This window comes from Hydra vulgaris, chromosome 12 (assembly GCF_038396675.1).
Source record: "Hydra vulgaris chromosome 12, alternate assembly HydraT2T_AEP".
NCBI lineage: Eukaryota > Metazoa > Cnidaria > Hydrozoa > Anthoathecata > Hydridae > Hydra > Hydra vulgaris.
In genome coordinates, this window is record NC_088931.1 from 45,880,188 (window position 1) to 45,906,129 (window position 25,942).

General features: G+C 28.1%; 1 protein-coding gene across 3 annotated transcripts in view; it reads right to left on the reverse strand.

The window, feature by feature from the left end:
- Positions 1–1,072: 1,072 nt before the first annotated feature.
- Positions 1,073–25,942, reverse strand: part of LOC101236058 (putative neutral sphingomyelinase) — a 45,738-nt gene continuing 20,868 nt past the window's right edge. For all 3 annotated transcript variants that reach the window (XM_065813438.1, XM_065813436.1, XM_065813437.1), the window contains 3 exons: positions 7,822–8,028; positions 7,548–7,746; positions 1,073–2,226 (listed from right to left, as the gene is read on the reverse strand). In XM_065813438.1, the coding sequence (XP_065669510.1) occupies positions 1,817–2,226; positions 7,548–7,746; positions 7,822–8,028 (816 nt within the window). In that variant the 3' untranslated portion in view covers positions 1,073–1,816. The remainder of the gene's footprint in view (positions 2,227–7,547; positions 7,747–7,821; positions 8,029–25,942) is intronic.

Sequence of the window (25,942 nt, forward strand, 5' to 3'; positions counted from 1 at the left end):
AAGGGTAAAGTAAAGACTATGAAACTCTAAATACACACACCAAATAATTTTTTTTTACCATGCTGCTCGCTGTATAAAGTCTGACAAAGTTGTTTTGTTCAAAAGTGGTAAAACGTAAGCGTTACGACCGTCACGCTACTTAGTGTTAATTTTTTATAAGAGTTGAAGTCCGAAATTCGTTACAAACAAACAAAACTTTAAGAAATATGTTTTAAAACACAAGAAGAATTAGTTGTATTAAAAAAAAAAAAAACTTTAACACCTAACTTTTTAAACTAATTCAAGGTTCGATTCGAAAATATGGAGTTTTTCAAATATAATATTTTCTTATTCAAAATATCGAAACTTCACAGAGGTACCATATTAATGAGCAATACTAACTCTTGCCTAATCTGATATAATTACATCATGTCAAAATAGTGACGCCACTTTTTAAAGAGAACTTAATAAATTAAGTGGCTAAAGTTTATAACCCGCTAAACATCCCTGTATATGTCCAATTGAGGATTTTTGAAGAATTCTAAAAAGAATGGTCTTCCCAAAGAACAAGGAGATAAAAAATTCAAAACAACTTTATAATAGGAATTAGTATTTGCCTCAAGAAAATCGACAATAACCTTTTCTTAGCCAAGCCAAATCGTCTTTAAATCGGAAAAATCAGAACTGATAGACTCACAAAAAAAATTTAATATTAAAATTAATAACAATAAAAAAAAATTCTATATTAATATATTTGTTGCAGTTTAAAAAATTAAAATTTGTAATTTTCACGGATTTTTTAACACTTGTAAAAACATACTTTAAAAAAAAATCGAAAAAAATGTGATGGGGTAATATCAAGTGAGATTTGTAGAGCTATTTAATTATAAAATATAGTAAGTTGCAACACCTCATAAAAAAATGTGATGGGGTAATATCAAATGATATTTGTAGAGCTATTTAATTATAAAATATAGTAAGTTGCAACACCCTCATAAAAACTTCCTCAAAAGTTTATTTATCCTGTCCAAATATTCTAGAAGAGAAGTGTTTTTTTTTTTAAATTTCTCGAAAATTAAAAAATACTTCATAATGCAATTAATATTAGCAATATTTTTCATTTTTATATTTTTAAAAAATATACTAAGATTAACAATTAAAATTTATAAAATAACTTAATAAATTATAACAACATCAATATATTTAACAATAATTCATAATAATATTTCAATATTTGATTAATCATATATATATATTTAGATTAGAGATTTTTTTTATTTGAAAAATTAAATAAATCCCTTGTTATACTAGTATATTTGGCTAGATATTTTCAATAAAATATAACTACTACATAACAACAGCGAGGCAATGGGTGTGCTTTTGTAGCTGTGCGTGCATACATTAAATTTAGCATAAACAATTAGATGACCAACGCTAAATAAAGCTGTCTAGTTTATAAACATAACATATCGTCAAAGTCATTTCATTATATCTTAAATCTTTTTTCATCTTTTAAGAAAACTAAAAAAAAAGAAATTGCCTATTCGATTGCGAAATAACCGCGACGATATTTACAAGACCAATCAAGTTAGCTTAACCACCCAATAAATTAAAGGCCTGTGAGTATGATTCTATATTTAAGATGTTTTAAAATATAGAAAAGATTAATAAAAAATTTAGCGTTTTTTTTTTCTCCATATTACTAAGAGAATATATTACTAAGAGAATAAATATTTTTAAAACTTACGGAAAGCTAACCTGCAACTTTTGATAAAAAAAATTAAGTGAAAGAAAGTTAGTTATTGAAACAATTTAATATTTACTTAAAAAACAAGATTTAATGATATTTTTTGCTGTTTGACGTCTCCATTGATACTATATTAATTTTATTTTTCTCAATTGTCATGATTTTAGAGTGAATTTCTAACATGACGTCTTTGAATGAATTTGAATCAATGCGCCGCAATACAATAACTATCCATGCATATGCAGTACAAAAAATAGCAGAAACAATTTGAACGATAAAAACAATTTTACCACTAAATGTAGAAATACTAGGAAATATAGAACAAAAAATATCTGTAAAAATGATTGGCATAAACACAAAAAGAACTAAGAGAAAAACAAGCCCAATCTTTCGTCGATGAACTTTATTGGCTCTCAATTCGCCTTCCATAATTACTTTATGCAGAGTTTTAAGCATATTGCAATAAGTTTGGTCCTCTAAATTTTCGACACTAACCACTTCTAAAAAACAATACATTTTTTCATGATGTTTTCAAACTATTTTAAAAAAATACTATAAACTATCGTTTCTAAAGTTGTATTAAATAAAACAATAATAAGCGGGTAAAATAAAACAATATTAAATTGATAAAATAAAATAATACAACAACGATTTTAAAAAAATAAAAAAAATGAATACAATAAAATAAAACAATAATAAACGGATAAAATAAAATAAAACAATAATAAATGGATAAAATAAACTAAAATAATAATGAATGGATAAAATAAAATAATAATGAATGGATAAAATAAAACAATAATGAATGAACGCAAACGAACAAAAAAAGGAATACAGTTATGACAAAAAATTTAAAAAAATACGCACGATTTTATTATGTTATATCAGGTATTATTACGACAAAAGGTCAAGAAATATATAAGAACTAAAATAAAGTTAAAAAAAAAAAAAAAAAATAATACTAATAAATAAATTGCAAATAATTGACGTTTCCAAATATATTCTATATAATATTATAAAGCAAACATAATGAAGGGTTTGTTTAAATATCTTTAAATTTTTGTGCATTAAAATAAAGGTAACAAGGTAACAAAAGGTAATAAACAAAGTTATACAATTTTAAAAAGAGTTTTCCCCTAATTTTAGAGATTATCTAAATTTCTTGATGAACAAATTTTTCCTCCTGATTTACAACTAGAACAAAAAATTTATGAACATTAGGACCCTTCAACAATAACATACATCTGTTTGACATAAAATTCTCTAATATCATAAATATTCCTTCTTTGAAACATTCTATAAATTTGACGAAGTTTTATTTTATCAATATATATTAATATGCATTAATATGCATTTTCTCAAACGAAGCTGTTTCCATCTTCTGTCCTTATATTACATTTAATAACTCAATATAAAATTTATATACAATATTTAAATACCAAAAAAAAAAAAAAAAAAAAAAAAAATAAAATTTTTTTAATATAATTAAAAAATTCCCTGAATTTTTCTGAACTCCCTGATTCGCTAACAAGCCTGTATTAGACCACGGAAATGTCTAATACTAGTGAAAGGAAAAAAAAATACTAGGGAAGGAATCAATTTTGAACGAGCAAATAGATAAAAAAGATTAATAAATGCGGATTTAGCACATGAAACAACAACTATGATATCATAACTTACCAACCTTAACTTGCCAACAATAATCCACAAGAACAAGTATGTAAAATAAATAACTGAATTATAAAATAACTTCATAACACAATACTTTATAACACAATACGATAATAAAAACATTTTTTTTAATATACACCTAAGTGTGTGCGTGCGTACGTGCGCGCGCGTGTGTGTGGGTACACGTAAATTCTTTCAAAGTTAATATTATATAAAAAAGCCTGGAGCAATTCGAGAGAAAAATAGATATTTTTGTAATCTCAGTAGCATGAGAAAAGTTTTTAACACTTCAATAAGAAAGACAAAGAACGTATGCTCTTATCATAAAAAGGTATAGAAAATTAAATTATTAGTTATAATATGGATCATCTGCAAAATTAGACTTTTATGCCATTACTTACACCATTAAATCACTTGTACTGTGCACTTCACTGCCACATAATAAACAAAAAAATTTATAATTTGTACACACACATACATAATACTGATCGTTTGGTGTTTTGGTAATTGTTGTTTGGTTGTAAAAGGAAGCCATAAGAAATAACTTGCCAAGATTCTTTGTGAAAATAAAGAATACCAAGTGTAGAATGATCCTTGATTGCACTGAAATTATAATTGAACAATCAAAATCTCTTTATAACCTGTAAAGCGAAGCTTGACAAGCTGACATTTAACAACCAAGCTGTAACTTCACAATGATTTACTTTTCTGTCTGCACTTCTGGCACGGTGTTGGTTCTCCGGTAAGCTACTTTATATATGTATGTTTGTGTTCTGTCAGAACTTCTGGAGCGATGTTGGCTCACCTGCAATTTACTTAATATGTGTATATCTGTGTTCTGTTTGAACCTCTGGGACGGTGTTTACTTGTTCTTAGTTACTTAATGTATGTTTGTGTTCTGTTTAAATCTCTGACGCAGTATGAGCTCAGTAACTAACTAGTGACTCCAACTATAAAACCTACATTCACCTTAATCTTTAGTATTTTAAAAATGGCATCTGTTATTCTAATTCTCAAAAACTCCGGATAACATTCTGACCCCTCCAATTGTTGTCAGGTAAGTCTTCTTACTGTTATTAGCAAAGTTTTTGAGTCTTTGATCAACAAATTTCCCATATCTTATCTTGAGTCAAATAACTTACTGTCAGGCAATCAACACAGTTTTTGATCCTCTCGCTCTACGGCTTGGCAACTGCAGTGACTGAAAGATTTTACTGTGAGATAGATAGAGGCGATGAGACTAGGACTATTGCTCTTGACATATCTGAAGTTTTTGACAAAGTTTGGTATGCTGGTCTTCTCCATATTGTCAGCTTCATATTGTAAGCCAAGAACCAAGAGGCTGTCCTTTTTTTGTGTTTCCGAGAAAATCAAGTTTTAAAATTTAATTTGTAAAGACTTTCTGCTAGAATGTCCGACCAATTTTTTAAATATTTTTAAAAGTTGCATAATTCTTGAGACTAGATTTATTGGACACATACCCCATTGATTGTTGAATATTTATTGATAATAAACAGAAAAAACACAAAATGTGGACATACGGCCTCTTGGTTCTCAGCTACCGATAAGGTGTCTCTTCCAGACAACCTTATATTCTAAGTAGCTCTTTTTGCTGATGACTTTATACTCCTGTACTGACAAAAAAAATTTTCTTTTCTTTTGTTTAAAACAGACAGCTGATCTTGAATCTGATCTCTTTTCTGTAGCAGATTGGGGCTCGCATTTGGTTGTAAATTTTAACTTCAACAAAACCCAGTTCTTTACTACAAACAACTATTGCAATACTCTCAGTATTCCAATTTGATGAATGGCAACCTTTTCACTGAGTCCTCTTCTTTATGTCTTCTTGGATTTTAATTCACTACTGACCTCACATGGAAACCATATATACAATTGATTAAGAAGTTAGCATCTGCTAAGGTTTCTTCTCTTTATTGTGCTTGCCATTTTCTTACTCCTGATTCCATTCTCTACCTCTATATTTCTCCTATTATTCTCTGTATGGAATACTGTTGTCATTTTGGGCTAGTTCCTCTAATGATGCTTTTTTTTTTTTAGACAAGATTCAAAAACACATTTAAAAAAAACATAGTTGGACTTGCTCTACTTGCAAAGCTCTATTTGAAAGACTCTTTTCCATTGTTGTAAAGCTGCATCTTTTTCTCTTTTCTACAAATACTATGATGGCCAATGCTCAAAGGAGCTATCATCTCTAGTTACATCAAACAAAACTCATTCTCACTTGACTCATTCAGCAAAGTATCATTTGATTACTGTATCTGTCCTTGCATACTCAAAAAACTTTTGTCTAGTTTTTTTCCGCACACTTTCAACCCTTTGGAACTCTCTCTTCCATCTTTATGTTTTCCTGACTCATTCAACTTACAACTTTTTAAGTCTTCTGACAATCATTTACTTGCTCTATAATTCTTTTTTTTTTTCTAGTAACTCCTAATTTAATAGTGGTTGTTTGCAGCCTTTTTGTTAGTGAACCAGAACAATATATATATATCAGGCCTTGTTGAGAAGCGTTACGCAGCTCGCATTTGGCTTGCGAAAAGGCGATTTGCCTACGCGTTCAGCAGTTTTGCGCTACGCAAAAACTTATATCTTTTAGAATATTTAAATTATCTTTTGATTGTTGTTAAGGTCGTAACGTAGGTCGTTAAGGTCGTTACGGTCGTAACGTAAGGTCGTTAAGGTCGTAACGTAACGTTTATTCGGAAGAAATAAAGTCTGTTAGTAAAAGCGTTTAACCGCAATTGTAAAGTAATAGATTTTTTGTTAAAGAAACAGTTTGTTTCATAATTTTTTTTGTTGTTGTTAAATATTAGTTAAAAAAAAAAAAAGTGTTTTAAGTTTTATCTTAAGGAATTAAATATATAAATTCCTTTTAAATATAAAAATTATTTTTAGTCATAATAGTTTAAAAAATGCACGATTTATTTTGATGTAAATATTTTATTAATAAGATATTTTGTTTATGGTTAATTCAATAACGTAAAGTTTTAAAGACGTTTGTTTAATTAATGAAAATAAATTATGATCACGAATATGTTATCGGTAACTGATAAATAACAAAAAAAAAACTCTTTATTGTTTAAAAACGTTATTAAAAAGAGTTCACAAATTAAATAAGGCAAAATTTATTAACAGTTAATAAAATAACCAAAAACCAACTGTAAAATCATAAGAAAATAAACAAACATTATTTTACAATTCATGAAAAAAATATTTTATTTCAAAATAAAATTTAGTTCATATTTGAAAAAATTAATAAAAATGATTTTTTAAATAAGAACTTAGATTTTATTTGTAACTTTTGTCATAGTGAGAAAAAAAAAAACTGTTTGTATGATTTTTAACGCGTTATTAAAATAACTTTAATTACAATGCGGTACTTGAAAAGACGCTAGTGACGCAATATAACTTCTAACGCTGCAAAATATATTTGCTGAGTTAAGTTACTTAGAAAATCGTTACGCGTTTTTGCTACGCAGCGAAATCTCGTAACAAGGCCTGATATATATATATATATATATATATATATATATATATATATATATATATATATATATATATATATATATATATATATATATATATATATATATATATATATATATATATATATATACATATATATATATATATACAATCCTTAGAATTAGGAAATAATAAGGTCAGCAATAATTTGCTGACCTCAAACTGTTAAATGTCGGTAAATTAAAGTAACCCCTTTGCATCAATGTAAAATTTGACGCAAAGGGGTTACTTCAAAACATAGAAACAAGGTCGGCTATTTTTTGCAATCTTCAAAGACTTTAAGGTCAGAAGTTAGGTCAGCATTGCCAAATGCCGACCTTAATTCCGAAGGTTGTGTATATATATATATATATATATACACAGCCCTCGGAATCAGAAGAAATGCAGTCGGCAATAAATTGCCAACCTTAAACTGTTAAAAGTCGGCATTAGGTTGGCAAAAAAAGTTTGACAATGGTTTTACTATAAAACATAGAAACGAGGTTGGCAATTTTTAGCTGATCTCAAGCACTATTTGTTCAGCATTGTGGAATACCGAATATATATATATATAAATTTGAAATAAAAACTAAATATTGTTATATATTTATTAAAAGTAACTTACTAGGATCAAATACTAATGTTGTAGCATATCCCTCATGATCAGAAAAATTAATAGATTTTCCTGGAATTTTTTGCATTGCAAGATCACATCTAGTACATTGAAAATGTTTGCTTACAAAAGTATAATCAATTCGAGATGGTATTTCTTCATTAGATAGGTAACTATTTGATAAAGGATTAATCGTGTGGCACAAAGATATCTAAAAATTAAAAAAAACAAACTGAAACAAACAAACACAAAACAATAAGTATTTGGAATCTTATTTGAGTTATACCTTGCTTGATGCAATATCATAAGTATCACTTAAGTTGGTTAACAATGAGAGTGCTTTTATTCCTATTTCATCAGGGGTATGATTAAAATCACCACAAAAAATAACAGCATCATTTGGACGAGTCATGTGTTTTAATATTTGTGTGGTTTGATAAAGCTGCAATGTACGGCATTCTTTAAATGAATCATTTGGATAAGATGCATGTAACTGCAAAATAAAAAATTAGGTAAGCAACAAAAATAAGATTAATAACATAAGATTAACAACAAAAATAATATATATTTTATGATATTTCTGAATATATCATATAAAATATGATATTTTCATATAAGCTACTTTATAATAAAGTAGCTTACACGTACACACTTTTTCTGGATATACATTTTAAGTATATCCAAGAAAAGTGTGTACGTATATGCTACTTTATTATAAAGTGTGACATGAAAATTTCAAGAGTGTATTTTTAGTTTTGATTAATTTAATAATTCTATAAAACTATTTTGTTGCTATAAAACTTGTATAGAATTAATCAGATTTTATAGAATTTTTATAGATAAAAATCCTGGAAAAGATAGTCTATAGAAATTCAATAAATTGAATTGCTAAAGACGTAAAGAAATTTTTTTATATAGAATTTTTTCAAAGATTCAAATTCAAATTCAAAAGTCTGTAAAAGAACATATATTGTAAACATAAACAATAAACATTAATGTCTATTAAATTTTTGGTAAAGAAAGGTTAAAATTATATATAGTGGCTATATCAGGATTATTTTATATTGTTGATTTTTATATAAAACATCATTAAAACACAGATATACAAAAAAGAATAGTATAATCTTTTTGTATAAACAATAATCCAAACTTAAAGGAATATTTTTTTTTGATTTTTCCGATTCATTTATTTATTGAAACTTGAGGTTAATCAAGCCATGGTATCTACTTATAAATTATATATATATATATATATATATATATATATATATATATATATATATATATATATATATATATATATATATATATATATATATATATATATATATATATACATATATATATATATACATATATATATGTATATATATATGTATATATAAATATATGTATATATATATGTATATATATATATATATATATATATATATATATATATATATATATGTAAATATATATATTAATATATACATGTATATATATATATATATATATATATACATGTATATATATATATTAATATATATGTATGTAATATATATATATATATATATATATATATATATATATATATATATTAATATATATGTATGTATATATATATGTATGAGTAATTAGCTGGAGGAAAGCACTATTCAAATCATATGGGTCTACACCTTTTCACTTGAGGTGAAAAGGTGTAGACCCATATGAAACTTAAAACTTGAGGTGAATCAAGCAATGGTAACTACTTATAAATTATATATATATATATATATATATATATATATATATATATATATATATATATATATATATATATATATATATATATATATATATATATATATATATATAGAACCCTTAGATGTTGTCCATATTTTGTTGACAAAAAGTAAAAATTAAAATGAAAGACCGGAATTTTTTTTTTTTAATAATGATAGACTGCCTGCCCCAACCAAACCCTCAGTCGATGTAGCAGCACTCCCTTGCGGTTCAGGTTATTTGTCAGTCGATGTAGCAGCACTCCCTTGCGAGTCAGGCTATTTGTCAGTCGATGTAGCAGCACTCCCTTGCGAGTCAGGCTATAAGATAGTCGATGTAGCAACACTCCGCGCATGATTTACAGTAAAAAAAATAAAAATAAAAACATTTTATTAAAAAAAATAAAAATAAAAACATTTTATTAAAAAAAATAAAAATAAAAACATTGTTTATATTGTTAAAAACATTCAGAATGTTTTAAAAATATTCAGAATGTTTTTAAAAACATTCTGGTCAATTAAATTTGCGTTTTTGTGGTTTTTTTATATAACAATTAATTTGTAATTAAATTAATGGTTTTGACTTTTGTCCAACACGAAAATGTTGGACGAAATTCAAAAGTAATTAAAAGTGACGTATGTGTTGGCGTAAGAATCACTTTTTTCCTTCCGCTCTTCCCAAAGACAACAAACTATAGATCTATACATATATATATATATATATATATATATATATATATATATATATATATATATATATATATATATATATATATATATATATATATATATATATATATATATATATATGTATATGTATGTATATGTATGTATGTATGTATGTATGTATGTATATATATATATATATATATATATATATATATATATATATATATATATATATATATATATATATATATATATACAGTATGCGACAAAAAGTGTTTACATGTTTTTGAAAAATATTCTTTTTTAAAATAAATGATTAAAATACATGTTTATATATCAATATATATATACCAAAATAAAGGTAATTCATTGTAGTTTCATGTTTTGAGCCTGAATTTAAATGAATGAGAAGTGTTTATAGCAAATTATTTATTGAAACAAAATGTCAGATGTAAACAGTTTTGTCGCGATTTATGCTATTATTATTTTAATGGGAAATTAATACTTTGTGTAGCCTCCACGACTTCTAATGACTGCTGCAATTCTCGCAGACATGCTACCAATCAACTTCTTGCATTCTTCAACAGTTATCGAACTCCAAACATACTCAACTCATTCCCATAATTCTTGTCAACTGGCTGCTCTTGTTTCATAATTATAAACTCGATTCTTCACAATAGACCAAAGATTCTCGATCGGGTTAAGATCGGGACTTTGCCCAGGCCACTCTAGAATCTTAAATTTCTTTGAATTTAGGAATTCTAATGTGATTTTTGCCTTGTGCTTTGGATCATTGTCTTGCATAAAAAGTGTCGAACGAATTTGCTTTCGCCATCCTCCTAAACTAGGCAAATAGCCATTGTTTAAAATGTCAATATAATGTTTCACGTCCATTATTCCATCAATTTTTAAGATTTTACCAACACCAGATGAAGAGAAACATCCCCAAAACAACAACTTTCCGCCGCCATATTTTACTGTTGGAATAAAGTTACGATCAGAAATTCCTTCTCCAGCTTTTTTCCATACATATCGAATGCCATCAAAGCCAATCAAGTTAATCTTGCTTTCGTCTGTCCAAATCACCTTACTCCACTCAGCAAAAGTCCAGTTTTCATACTTCTTTGCAAATTCCAATTGTTGTTTACGATGTTTTGGTGTTAGTAGTGGTTTCTTGATCTTCTTTTTTGCCTTGAATCCAATTCTCTTGAGTTCTCTCTGCACTGTTCGAGTACTTACCACTGTACCTTGAGCATTATTTAATTGTTTCTTTACATCGTGTGCTGATTTTGCTTTATTTGTCATGATTAATCTAGAAATTGTTCTCTGATCTCGAGTAGTGAAAATTTTCTTGAGTCCATTTTTGTTGCATTTCTCCTCTATATCATTTCACTTCTTAATTTTATAGACTAAACAATAAGATATATTAAGTTCTCGTTCTATCTCACGAAGAGACAATCCTGATTTAAGCTTCTGAGCAGCTAAATTTTCAATTTCTTTCGACACTTTCTTCATTCTTTCAATTATAATTTTTCTGCTGTTTACATTACGAATTTTAAGTTTAAATAAACCGTTTATTACTAATTGAGATATGTTTTATTTAAACAAATTAAAAATATAGCCACAAAGTATTAATTTCGCATTAATCCATAATCCCAGCACTGAATACAGGTGGAATACGAATAACATTTTTAACGTTTATTTTTATTTTGGACCAGATAGCTTCCACTGGGTTTAACATTGGGCTGTATGATCCTAATCGTAACAACTGAGCCGGTGAATTTTCAAATACCCTTTCCAAACCAGCGTGACATGGAGCATCGTCTGTTACAACGACCAAATCATCTAAACCATTCCTGGATGTAACCCACTGGTTAAACAAAGCCAACATCCACTCGTTACAAGAACCTGCTTTAAATGATCCTCTGCAAATTTCCATCATGATGACATTTGTTGTTGATATAGCTGCAATCAAATGTATGTTTGCACCTTTTGAAGAAGGTATTTTCATTATTACTCTTTTTCCCTGTTTGGGACATCCTTGCGTTTTTCGATAAAAAAGATTAAAATTTGTTTCATCCAACTAAACTATCTGATGACCATTTGTGATGTGTTCGTTAATGTTCCTAACATATTCAGCTCTTTTTTGTTTGTTTTCATTACTCTTCATTGTTGTAGGCTCCTTGTGCACTTTGTTAAATGAAAATAGTTTGCCTTAAGGTAATTGGCAATTGTGGTTGTGCTGACGCTAATATTAAATTGTTTTGATAATCTTAATAAAAAATCTTAACTCCTTGTTTTAATGGCCACCAATGCCAACTGAGAGTCTCTTTCAATCCATGTTAGTGTTTTTTTGATTTGATCATTGGTTAATTTTTTTGGTTTAAAACCACCTCTTCCAATAAAATTTAAATTTCCGCTGCAGACCCAATTGTATGCTGTCTTATGCTTGACACCTAAAGTTTGCGCCAGTGTCACCCAATTGTTGTTTCGCTCAGTACATTCAATAATTTTCTACTACCATTTGATGAAGATAAAACATAATGTTTTCTTTCAACTTGTTTAGTTGTATGTATTTCATGTCTACAAATTAGACAAGGTGGTTCTGGTTTTCCAAAAGTGGTTGTAAACAAATTTGATGAAATAAATGCTTGCATGGATTCAATTTAATAACAGCCTTTCTAATCAGTGTATTAACAAATAACACAACGATCTTTTAATTCCATTACTGTATTACTGTATTGCTGGTGCATACAAATGCTAATTTGATATTATTAACTTATTAAAATGCATGTCCAAAAAGATCTTTTATAATGACCTTTAAGCTTACATTGAATTCGCAATTACAAATATTGTATTCTAATTTACATATTACGATTTCTTAATTACAACTTTTGTTTCTCAAATTACATATTGCGATTTCTTATTTAAATGTTGGGTTTCTCAATTACATTTTAAAATTTCTTAATTACATGTTGTGTTTCTTAAATACATATTAGGACTTCTAAATCACATGCTGTAAATTTCTCAATTACATCTTAATTACTTTTCTTAATTACAACTTTCAAGTTCTCAATTACATCTTGAAAAGGTGTAGTAAAGTAACTTCTTGCACTTTCTACTTGCAGAGAAAAATATTTTCATTTTTCAAATTACTTAGTACAAATGGATTTTTTGGTGAGAAAGAAAAGTTATATAAGCAACCTCAGTTTATTTGGCAAGCAAATTAATGCTCACTTAAAGTAGCTAACTTAGAGTTTGTCAAGACCTTGTTGATGGCGTTGTTGTAACTAATTATAGCATTTAAATTTCTTTATTAAACAAAAGAAATCAATACTCAATAAAACTTTTTTTTCTTTTTAGCTTGTCCTTAGTAGATACTGGAAGTGCAGTCAAAGGATGTGCATACAGCAATCAAAATAAAATCAAACATTGTGTTGAAAGCTAAAAAGGTTTAAATTATGAAAGATGTTATAAGAATGTACATAGACATTAAAAGAAAGAAAGATGTCGTAAGTCTTTTTTGATTATTTAATACTTAGAGCCATTTATTTAAAAAGTTTATTTACACACTTTTGTTTTACTTTTTCTCCAAATAGCAGATATAACTTAACATTTATCTCCAGGTGCAATATCTAGCCTGTGTAAAGTTGGAAAAATATCCTTTTTTTTTTAAAAAGAACATTACTTTTATGGGGTGATAGCGTAAACATCATGGTACCCTGTGTGGCAAATTTTAAAATCTTTTAATTTTGTCCACAGAAAATAATTTAATTTGAATGTTAAAATTAAGTGAAACTTTGACTTTAGAGTGCGACAATAAAAACACCTAAACCATGAGAACCACAACATTTAATTTGGGTCACACCAAACTCTGGATAAAATTTTAGTCAGGTTTGTTTACTGGTTAAAGATTTATGGCAGTTTTAGTTTATATTTTGTTAGTTTTTTGCTACTTAGACCTCAAAGCTTTACCAATTGCTGTGATATTTAATCATTATTTTCAAAATAAATTTTACATGAGTGTTCTACTAAGTAATATCAAAAGTTTTTATTATAATTGTTATATACATGTACTATTTTCATTCTATAGACAAAAATATTGATTTGCTATTTGAAGCATGGTTTGAACTGGCTCATGCATAGCATAAATATCTCAGCATTTTCTAAAGTATAAATTACTGCCAAAATGCAAAAAAAAAGTGCTAAAAAAAAATTCAAAACATTGACTTTCAAAATGAAGTGAAAAAAGAACAATACAAAAGTTTTTTACATTATATTACTATTGAATAGCAGCTGATTAAATTTTCTCCACAAGAAATTTATTCAAAATAGCTTAATATACTCTTTTAGTCAAATACTCTTCAATATTTTTACATGCAATATTAAAATTCATAATAACTAACAGCAGTTAAGGATAAAAATGGGTAAAATGTTAATTATAAACCGCATGCTATAATTTTCTGCTGCCTAATCTAATCAATCAAATTACGGTTCTTTAAAGATGCTTACTGTTCAGATCAGTTATGCAGCATAACAATCTTTCTTTGTACTCTGAAATTATTTCGTTTATACCTTGACCAATGTTTATAAAAATATTGATGAGCAGTTTTGACAGTTAGTTCACTATAGGGCCCCAATGGAGATCTTTTGCCACTGATGAAATCTTTGATGTGGTAGAAGAAAGTGTGAATTTTAGGTGTTATGTTTGCACCAGTTATCATTAAGTAACACCTTTTGAAATTTTCAATTATTTAAATTCAGCTGAAGGATAAATCTAAAGCAAGGTTTTGCAATTAAATTAAAACATTTGAATGCTTCAATTATGTGAAGAATGTTGGGAACCAAGTTTATATCAGCAAGTTGCTGGAGCACATCCACATTTTTAAGAAGCTTCCTGTATTAATTTCCCTTGAATTGACCCCCATGATATGAGCTCAGTTAAATATGGACAGCAGCTGGGTCCTATCCAAGCAGGTTCTATCCAAGCAGTTTTAAGTATCTTGAAATGATGATTGACAACTCCTATAAGAAGATGCATTTCCATCGGTGGGACTACTTCCAAAATTAGAACATTATCAGGCCCACTGATAATTTGAATTTTTTTTTTGACATTGCCAAACAAATTTGCAACAACACAACTTTACCAGAATCTCCTTTTCCATTGGTAATTTTATGTCACTGCAAGTGAAGGTGAAGTCACTCAAGTGTTATCTGCTCTAAAGAAATTCTTATAAAATTTTGGCTCTACCATCTTTATGCCTTGATATTTGGTTTAGTGTTCTGATCAGTTTCTTTAATCTGTTGTTTGATAGTCCCATATTTATTTGTATATTTACAAAAGCTATAGCGGTCAATTTTGAAGCACTTGATAGTGGCTGGGCACTACTTTGACCTGAAACCAAAACATAACTATTTTATCTTCATATTAAACTTTGTTCAGAAAGTTTGTTCAAAAATTTCAAATTATTTGTTTTTAAAGTGATTAGAAACTTGTTAATAATACACATCCCGAAACCTATCTTGTATTATATTTGAGAGATTTTATTTGAATATGTATGTAAAAACTATTTAAGTATAAATATTTACCAGGGGTAATTGTAGGTGGAGGCCTGATATATGCAAGTTGAATAGCTTCTTCAGGGGATAATTCTTTGTTGGAAAAAATTTGAAATACAATTTGTTCGGCCGCACTGGAATCTTTTGCTGCTAAAGATTGAAGGTTTTTCCTGAACTTTATTTGAGAGGATTGCTATGGCAAACAGTTTTTTAAAAAGCAGAGGCATGTGCTGCAATATACTTTGGTTCTCTTTTAATGGTGGTTTGCTCTTTAAGAGGATATTTTTCTTGAATGACCAATTTGACAGGTTAGGCAATAATAAATTGTACCTCTTATTTCAGGTCTCACTTGTTTTGAATTGAGGGAGTAGAACTACTTTCCTCTCTTGTTTCCTGCGCAAAAGTATTCTTCACGATCTGTTGAGTCCTTATGGCACCCAAGAATCACTGATATTGATCTTTGTCTCAAGTTGTCTACAGTTGGCATATTCAATCTGCTTTGAAAGCAGTAAGTTGGCTTAAACATTTATTCAGACAGATCAAGCACGCTAATTTTCAATTTTCATTGTGAACCTTTGCTTATTTGGCATTGTGGCAATTAACTATTTCCAACTTTACTAAATCAAACTATTCCTTTTACAAGATTTAACCTGAATTTATATCGGATAACAATCCATTAACATACCTACAAATATTGTTAATTACAAACAATTAAAATCAAGGTAATAATTACAAGAAAATAATTTTTACATAACTCTTTTTTAATTTTTAAATTATTCTTTCCTATATAGCAAATAATTATTTAATGACACTTGCCATACTTATTGACAATTTAGATTTTATTTGATGACTCCTGATGATGACTCCTACAAAAATATTTTACTGCTCTTCAAAATACTCCTTTTCATAAGAATTTCGTCTGACATCCAAACATTTTATTTGTCAATTATTTTAGCTAATTTTATCTAAATTTTTAGATTTTTTTATATAGGTATCTTTGTAAAAGCTTTTCAACCATTTCTTAATATTTTCATGCAATTTGACAGTAATTTATAACTTAAAAAATGCTGATATTTTCACGGAATGCATAAGCCAAGTCAAACCACGCTTTAAATAGCAAATTTTTGGTCTTTAAAATGAAAATGGTAGTCATAGCAATAAAACAATTATAACATAAATTGTTGGTATTACACAGTTGAACAGTTATGTAACCATTGATATGAAAATAGTGGCCAAATATCACAGTAACATTTTGAGGTGTAAGTAGCAAAAAACTAACAAAAATATAAATTAAAACTGCCATAAATTTATTACCAGTTAACCAATTTGATTAAAATTTTAACCAGAGTGTGGCCATATGCTACATTTGCACCAATTTTTATCAGATTATATAAAGTGGTTCTCATTTTACTGGTGTTTTTACTGTCGCACTATAAAGTCAAAATTTCACTTAACTTGAACATTCAAATTAAATTATTTTCCGCTGAAAAAATCAAAAGATTTCAAAATTTGCATCACAGAGTACCATAATGTGTATGCTATCACCCTATACAAATGGCGTTCTTAGGTTAGCTAGGTTGGCATTATCAGGATCTGTGCTAATCGTGACTATCCTTGCAATGCGTTTTTGCACCTTGTCTAAAAAAGAAAGGGCATCATTCAAAAATCTACTGTAAATATATCAACAGTATTCCATACAAGAATATGGATTAACAGTATTCCATACGGATTAGAGATTTATAGAGATAAAGAATAGAATCCAAAGTAAGAAAGTGGCGAGAACAATAAAAAGATGCAATCTTAGCAGATGCTAATTTTGCAATGGATTTGATATATGGTTTCCTAGAAAGATCGGAAGTAAGAGTTGATCCTAGAAGAGGAAGGTTAGATGACTCATTGAGTACATTGTCGTTCATAATTATAGGAAGATCTAGATTATTGCAATAACAATTAGCTGAAAAAAATTTCTGAGTTAAAGTTCACCAGCCACTGAGAGCCTCATACTGTAGCAGTAGTGAGATCCTTTTCACTTTTACAAGACTATAACAAGTATGTTGTCCAGACCACAAGGTTTAGAAGAGTCTAAGCAGGAAATGGATCAACCTGTTTGTCAACTAAAACGGGTAGGATGTGATTAGAGGAATCAAGAGACGAGATTGATGAAAAGTTCTTAGCAAACAATTCAGGTTTGTTTTGATGTAACAAAATCTGAACCAAAGAAAAAACGCAAGAGAGGTGGAATAACAGTTTTGTTCTTATTATAGACACTATTGAAGATTCTACAGGAGTCTCGGGAGCCTAATTTTTGAGATGAAATATGAGACTTTGGGACCTGAGAATAGTGGGCTTTGGCACTTGACAAAACCTTTTTACACCTTTTAATAGTTTTTAGCAATAATAAACCTTTTAATAGTTTTTAGCAATAGTAAACAGACATCTGTTTTCTAGAGTATTGTTTTGCTAATAGATAAGTAATGGTCACAATTGAAAATTGCAGCAGCACAATGAAAACCATGGAGAAGGGTGAGGCTTGACTTGGAATTGTCGAGAGGGAATACAAGATTCCATGCCAGTCTGAATCCAAGATGTTACATAAGAAGCACATTTGTCAGCAGGAAGACGAAAGCTTCCTACCTAAGAGACATCACAAATAAAATCATGGAAATAGTCCTCAGTTTTAAGGTAGTTGTAAGAGGTACATTGATAGGGGTAGGATGTGATTAGAGGAATCACATCCTACCCCTGTAGATGAAGAGAAGAATGAGATAATAGTTTTAGAGAGATCAAACCGTGATCAGAAGCACCTGAATGTAATGTGGAGAATCAGAGCACTAACAAGATTAAAAACAAGACATAATTCAAGTAGAGAAGGAAAATGATTCAAATTGTCTGAAAAGCCAGTTGGAAAACGACTATTTGTGTTAGAGATTGAGAAAGGCAAAAGTCGTGGGCCTTAACCCCTGCAGACTCATTAACATTAGAGCCAAGTAGAATTTGAGATAAAGGAGAATGATATAAAACAAAGAGAAAGGTGATAGTGATGTAGTGAATCAGAGCACTGACAAGATTAAAAACAAGACATAATTCAAGTAGAGAAGAAAAATGATTCAAATTGTCTGAAAAGCCAGTTGGAAAACGACTATTTGTGTTAGAGATTGAGAAAGGCAAAAGTCATGGGCCTTAACCCCTGCAGAGTCATTAACATTAGAGCCGTGTAGAATTTTAGATTAAGGAGAATGATATAAAACAAAGAGAAAGGTGATAGTAAAGTAGTGCTAAACAAAAGCACATAAAAGAATAGTCTGTGGATTCAAACCTAGTGTACCCAACAAATGAGTGAATTCTTAGGAATGTAAATGCCCAGGCCACACATGATTCTTTACAAATTAAAGGAAGATATCCATCAACACTAAGATCACAAGATGAGACAGCTGAACGCGTATTAGTCTCATAAAGAGATATATCGTAATAGTCTCATAAGACTCAACGGAAAAAAAAAATGACTGTGAAGTCCACAAATATTAGTGAATGATAGATTTAGAGAATTGGCTGATAAGTATGGTTTTTTGTGTTTTATAGTTTTTGGTACTTTAGTCATTTTATGAATATATAAGCTTAGTGAATAACAAAAGGGATAATAATAAGCTCTGACAAATTTTGAATTCGATTCGAAAAAATTCGACTAAACTTGGAATTTGGGGTCAAATTTGAATTCAAATTTTTTCAAATTTGAGATCTGAGTTTGAATTCGATTTTTAATTTCGAATTCTGATTAATTGGATAAAAATTTGAAAACATTTGAAATTCAAATTTGAGTTTTGAATTTGATCAAATTTGGAACTGAATTTATAATTAAGTCAAAAGGCACAGTTTTTTAAGCAGTTATAAAATAGTTCCAAGCACTGCAACAAAATTAAGCTTTATAATAAAATTCTAAAACATTACAATTCTATTTTTGCGCACTAAACTATGCTTTTATTTGTTGGTATTGAAAAATTAAAAATTTTCAAATAAAACAAACAATAGAATGTAACAATTAAAAACTCGTAATTTAATGAAAAAATTGCGTGAATTCAAAACGCATTCAAAACAATTTCCTTTGCGCGTAAATAATGTCCAAGGGAATTGTAATGTTGCAATCATTATATCTCCAAAGGGCAAATCGTATATAAAAGTCTATAGGGAATTGTATATGTAGCAATCATTACAATATAAATAAAAATACTTATAATTTTACTACTTCTTGAAAAAACTAGTTCATTTTTGAACCAAAATTAAGCTAAAATCAAGTCAACAAGGTTAAAAAAACTTACCAATTGTGGTCTTATTTTGAAAAAATCCAACCTCTTAACGAAAAGGGCAAAAGTAATCCCAAGGTAACTTGTCAGATTAAAGTGCCCGCAGGAACAGGACCAATTTGTGGAAAGGTTCTGTCTACACCAAACTTAAATACTAGCTCCCTGAGAGCTCATATTAGATTTTTACATCTGGAACAGGCCAGAGCAGTTATTACATTTGAGGTAGCATGGAATCAAAAAAGACTGGATGATACTAAGAAGCTTGATAAGTTATTATGTATACAAAATATATCATATGTTTATGTTTATATTTAGTTATTATATACAAATTTGGTTATTACATGCCAAAATAAGACTTTTGTTGTTGGCCTGGAGCCATTTCTAAAAAAGTCTATAAAAAAAGCTCCACTAAAAAGGTTTTAGTCCCAAAATGTGCGGGGCTCGGATATTTATACCCCTAGCCCCCCCCCCCCCTTAATCCATCGCTGATATTATTGTATATTGTAGAGTATAAGACAATTAATTTCACGGTTTGAATGAAGTTGTGTTTGGTATAACCTAGTTTGACTAGTTTTAAACTAAATTTTTAACAAAATTTCTTTTAGATGAATTTGTCAAGATCCTTGCACCTGTTGAAATCCGCTGGAATTCCAGCTTGATGATGATGCTATCCATTTTAAAGTTAAGGCCAGCCCTTGAGAGGATCAGAGAGGATTTTAGCAAGGCAACTGATCCCAAGTTGAGAGAAGAAATCCCTACATTAGAGGAACTTGAATAGGTGAATGAGATTTTTTTCCGAATTATTAAAATTTGTTATTCCCAATAATTCTGAATATTTCTTAAATTAATTTGCTTTTTTCAGTATTTTTTGAAATACTTAGTTATTGAATATCAGGTCCTCTTTCACGGGGTAAGGAAGACTTTCTAGCCCAGTTATGCATTAAAAGGGGACAAAATGTTTCTCCTTTTAATTCAGTCCCAAAATTTAGAACCCACTTGTCACCAAGAGCCTCCAAATTTCAAAATTGCCTAAGCCATTTTTAAGAGAAGTAGGTGCCTGGTTCGTATAAATTAGTGGAATAATAATTATCAATAATTTTAATAATATTTTATTCAGATTGTTGCCATCATTGGTTCACTCACCAAAATTGAAGAGATGTCTTTATTATTTTCTTCTGACAAAAAGAACCAACCATCTGTTATGTGGTATCAAAACCTTTTAATATCGATGGTTATCTAAATTCTCAACTCAATAAACCAACAATCAACGAGGAGACCAAAGTATTCTGAAAAACTTTACTGTCAAAGTTGGAAAAGATTTCCGGTTTGTAGGACCAAAAACAAGCTCTATGCTTATGGAGCAATTCTCCACCCATTTTACAAAGGACTTACACTTGCTAAAAATGAAAATCTAAATTACAGTTTAGCCAGCCCACTCGGTCATTTTTTGAGGCAGCCATTAGCCCCATGCAGTTGGAAATGAACAGGTATCTCAACTTAACAGATCCTCTTATTACCAAGTGTGCCAGAAAATACCTTTGTATTCAGGTAAAAAATTTTGAAGATATTTTTTTTTATAAATAAAACTTTGTTTTGAAATAGCTCTTTAAAAGGGGTAGCGACTCGCCAATTTCCAAAATTCGTAAAACCAAATTTTTGACCTTTCGCCACTCAAATTTAAATTTGATTTTTAGCCGTTTGAAAGTTTTTCCCAGTCTATTTTAATTTAATTTGTTTGAAAATATTCTGCTAAACACTGCTAGTGTGAACATGGTAGTAGGAATAAAGAATGGTAATAGTAAATAAAATAAAGAAATATAAAAAAAGGCAACAAAAGTATATCTATATACATGGCCTACTTTATTTATACGGCCAGATATTTTGCATTTTGAAGAAAAAAATAGAAGGCCAGTTTTCTCGAAAAGTGTTTTTAAAGAAGCAGCTTTAGAAGTTCAAAAAGATGGTTAACAAATGTTGCGTTGTAAACTGTTGTTTAAATTATCATAACTATGGTAAAGTATCTACAGTAGTATTTTTGTTTCCAAAAAATGAAGAGTTAAAAAAAAATTGGATTAAATTTGTAAATAGAAAAGATTGGACACCTACTAATTCTTCCGTTATATGCATCAAACACTTTGAAAAAAAAAACTTTAAGAAAGGTAACACGAATCAACGTTTTAGATTAATAAAATCTAAAGCCTATTCCAACTATTTTTGATTGCACAAATTTGACTGAAGAAGGTTCATCACAACTTATAAAATCTTCTAATTTGTTAAGAAAACCACCAACTAAAAGAATATTTCAGCCAGATCAATATGAACAGTTTTTATTGAATGATTTGATTAGTAGCTTGGATGATATTACTGAAAGTCTTGCTCCAGATAGTTTTTCATTCTTGAAGTATCATGCATGATCATGTAATTTTTTATAAATTGAGTCATAGTACTTTATCTATTCCAGAAGTTACAGAGTGCATTCGTGTAAACAATGATGTATGTTAAATTATTTCACAAAGGTTCATCTCTGTCATTGACTCAGTGGTTTTGTCAAGGAAGAGATTGCCATTTATCTTGTAAAAGTATGCTTCATAATTTATTTTTTTCTGACCTACCTACATTAAATTACAAGTCAAACAATTTTCATCTGTATTGACTGAAATACAGCAAATTAAAGATACGAAAAAACCTTTCAGCCAATATTATAAAGTTTTCACTGATACTATGATATACTTCTATGCATTCATACCAACTTTTGCGTGAAGAATTGCCTTTACCATCATTATCATTACTTAAAAAAATAACTAGTGGAAATATTGATGCTCTAAGTTGTGCAAAACATTTGCTTGATTTTGTGATAAAATGTACTTGCAAAAATGTAAGGAGTATTTTGCTGGAGAGATGATTGGTAGTGATGAGTCTGGAGAAATGAATGGGAATAGTTTGTTTTATGATTGTTGGCCTGAAACAAAACATTTCATATGTGATTAAAACATCTGAAAAAATAATCAATGCTGAATGGTTGAAAGAAGAAATTTTTGAATGTCTTTGTATTTTAACTGAATGTGAATTTAATTTTAGAGTTATTGTGTGTGACAACCATTCCTCTAATGTTTCTTATTTTGAAAATTTTTTTTGTGCATCAAATCAACAAGCCGAAGATTTGTTTTTTATTTACAATCTTTTAAAAAGAGAAAATTTATTTTATTTTTTAATGAAAAAAGAAAAATATTTTAATATTTTTTATAACTGTTCTAAATTTTAAAATATAAACTCTTTTTATTTATTTATTTCTTAATAAATATTCGTTTAATATCTAAAATTATGAATATATACCACTTTAGTGGACTTTTTAAATTTAGAAAGTAAAATAATTTTGAAAATGTTCAAAACGTATTAAGCTTTTGAAACATTATGATTTTAAAAACTGGCCTTCTATTTTTTTCTTCAAAATGCAAAATACCCGGCCGTGTAAATAAAGTAGGCCATGCTATATACACTATTATAGATACAGCGTGTTATGGGAAAAGTATAGGTCTATACTAAAAATTAAATAACAGACCAGATATAAAAACTAATTAAATAACTAGTCAGATATAAAATAATTCAAATCATTCACTAAACAATATTAAATCCATACCAGAAATGATCTATAAACACATCAATAATATACTTTAACAACAACAATCTACTTCATGCCCACTCAATGGAAAAAAACTTTATTTATATTTGCAGCATATACCCTCATCTAGAAAAGGTATATTATTACAAAAGATTTATTAAGAAAACTCTAATACTCTAAGCATATAAATTCTTTTCTTTATAAAAGTAAAGCCAACTCTACTGAACTTTCAAAATTTGTAATTGAATGCAAAAACAAGAATAAATGCTTGATGAAAGATATATAAACTAACTGCAAAAAAAACAGAACAGAGCAAGATATTTATTTTCCTCAAAATTTACAATCATATAATTACAATAATATATTAATAATAATAATAATAATAATAATAATAATAATAATAATAATAACAATAATAATAACAATAATAAAAATAATAAGAATAAAAATATCTATAATATTATAAATAAATAAATCAAAATATAATTATTAAGAATAAATATATATAATAAATATATAACTGATTGAGAAAGAAGTCACTCATGCAGAATCCTGATCAAAGGAGTGACACCAAATAATTATTAATAATATTAATTTAAAAAATAATAATAATAATAACTTTATTTATTAAAAGATCAAAAGTAACAGCAAAAATAATATTATTTAAAATAATTGTAATAATAAAAAAGCAGTAATGAAAGTAATAAATATTAATGACAAAAACAATAAAGTTTCTATAGAAATAGAAAAGAAAAAAATAAATAATAAAAATAAAAATAAAAAATAAAAAAAAACTTAGGGAAGTTAATAATGATAAAAAATTAAAATAAAACTTTTTTAGAATTTGTTTAAATTTATTTTGTTTTAAATAAAGAAGTAAAGATAAATTATTTTGAAATTTTAACTTTTCAAACTCATTCACAATGCACACAAGACTTCAATTCCATCCACTGATGCACATGTATATTTGAATTCTTACCATACCTCAAAGTTTTATAGGGAGGCACATTTAGTTTTCCATTATTGATGTTTCTGTTAAATGTGAATGTATAAATCAAGTTTCAGTGAAGAAGGTTGAAATAGAGGAAGGTAAATTTTTACTAAGGGAGTCAAAAACAAAAAAAAGATGAGCAAATTTAACTAATGCTGACAAGGTAGGAATTTTAAGTTTTTAGAAGAATTTTGAAGTTTCTGTATTATGGAGTTGAAAATTAATTATTCAGATTGATTGGAGCTGAGGTGATAACAATTTATTAATATTACAGTTGCCAATTTGTCACCAAACTTGACAACAGTAGATGAGATGAGATTGAAAAATTGAAAAATACAGATTCATAATGGCGAATTATTGAAAGCATGCCATTAGCTCAATTAAGTTTATTACGGAGTGCATCTATATGAAAATTCCATGAGAGGTTCGAATCTATAAAAATACCAAGATATTTAACAACGTGGATATAAACGCCTATTATCAATTTAAATTTTAGTTATATGATTGTTGTATAAAATTTTTTGTCTTGGAGATAAAAAAAATATTAGTTCAGTTTTTTCCAAGTTCAGAGAAATTAAGCTTGCATTTAGCCAATGAACTAAACCTTTTAGGTCTAAGTTTATGTTCTAACAAAAGGAATGATAAGACTTATTAATATGCAAGATATTAGTATCATCAGCAAACAGATGGACTGATGAGAAGTGATCAGATCATTAGATCATTAATATAAGTCAAAAACAATAAAGGGCCAAGAGCAGAACCCAGGGGAACACCACAAACTATATGTTTGTTATTTGATTTGTAACCATTAATGCTTGCAAACTGCTTTTGATTTGAAAGATAAAATTGAAACCAGCAACTCCTCGGATTCCATAATGTTTAAGTTTAGAAATTAAAATGGTATGATTAACGGTATCGAAAGCTTTTTGTAAGTCGATAAAACACCACCAACGAAATGACCAGTATCCAGCGCCTTTTTTATTTTTTCGGTTATACTTAATAAAGCGTGGCAAGTAGAGTGTTTTGATCGAAATCCAAACTGAAATTCATTTAAACAGTTAAAGGAATTCAAAAATGAGTATAATCTAGAGTACATTAGTTTTTCAAGGAGCTTGCTAATGTTAGAAAGAATTGAGATTTGTCTATAGTTAGTACATTAGAGCTTTGAGCCATTTTTATATACTGGAATGACACAAGATAATTTCAAAATGTCAGAAAAAATTAGAAGTTGTTAGATTTCCTGAAAAAATTTGGTTAGTGGTTACATTTGAAAAAATACTGTCAATGATTGTAGCAGAACGGTCAGTAACTCTTGTTGGTAGCGTAATAAATGGGCGAATATTATAAGAAGTAAGTTTAAAAACTCAGAAGTTGCAAAGTCAGAGTTTGACGGTATCAGATCCATGTTAAAATCGCCAAGTAGAAAGACAGATTTCTTTTCAGAATATATGATGGAGAAATAAGTTATCGAAGACAAAAATTAGATAAGTATTTTTACTAATTTTTATATATATATATATATATAT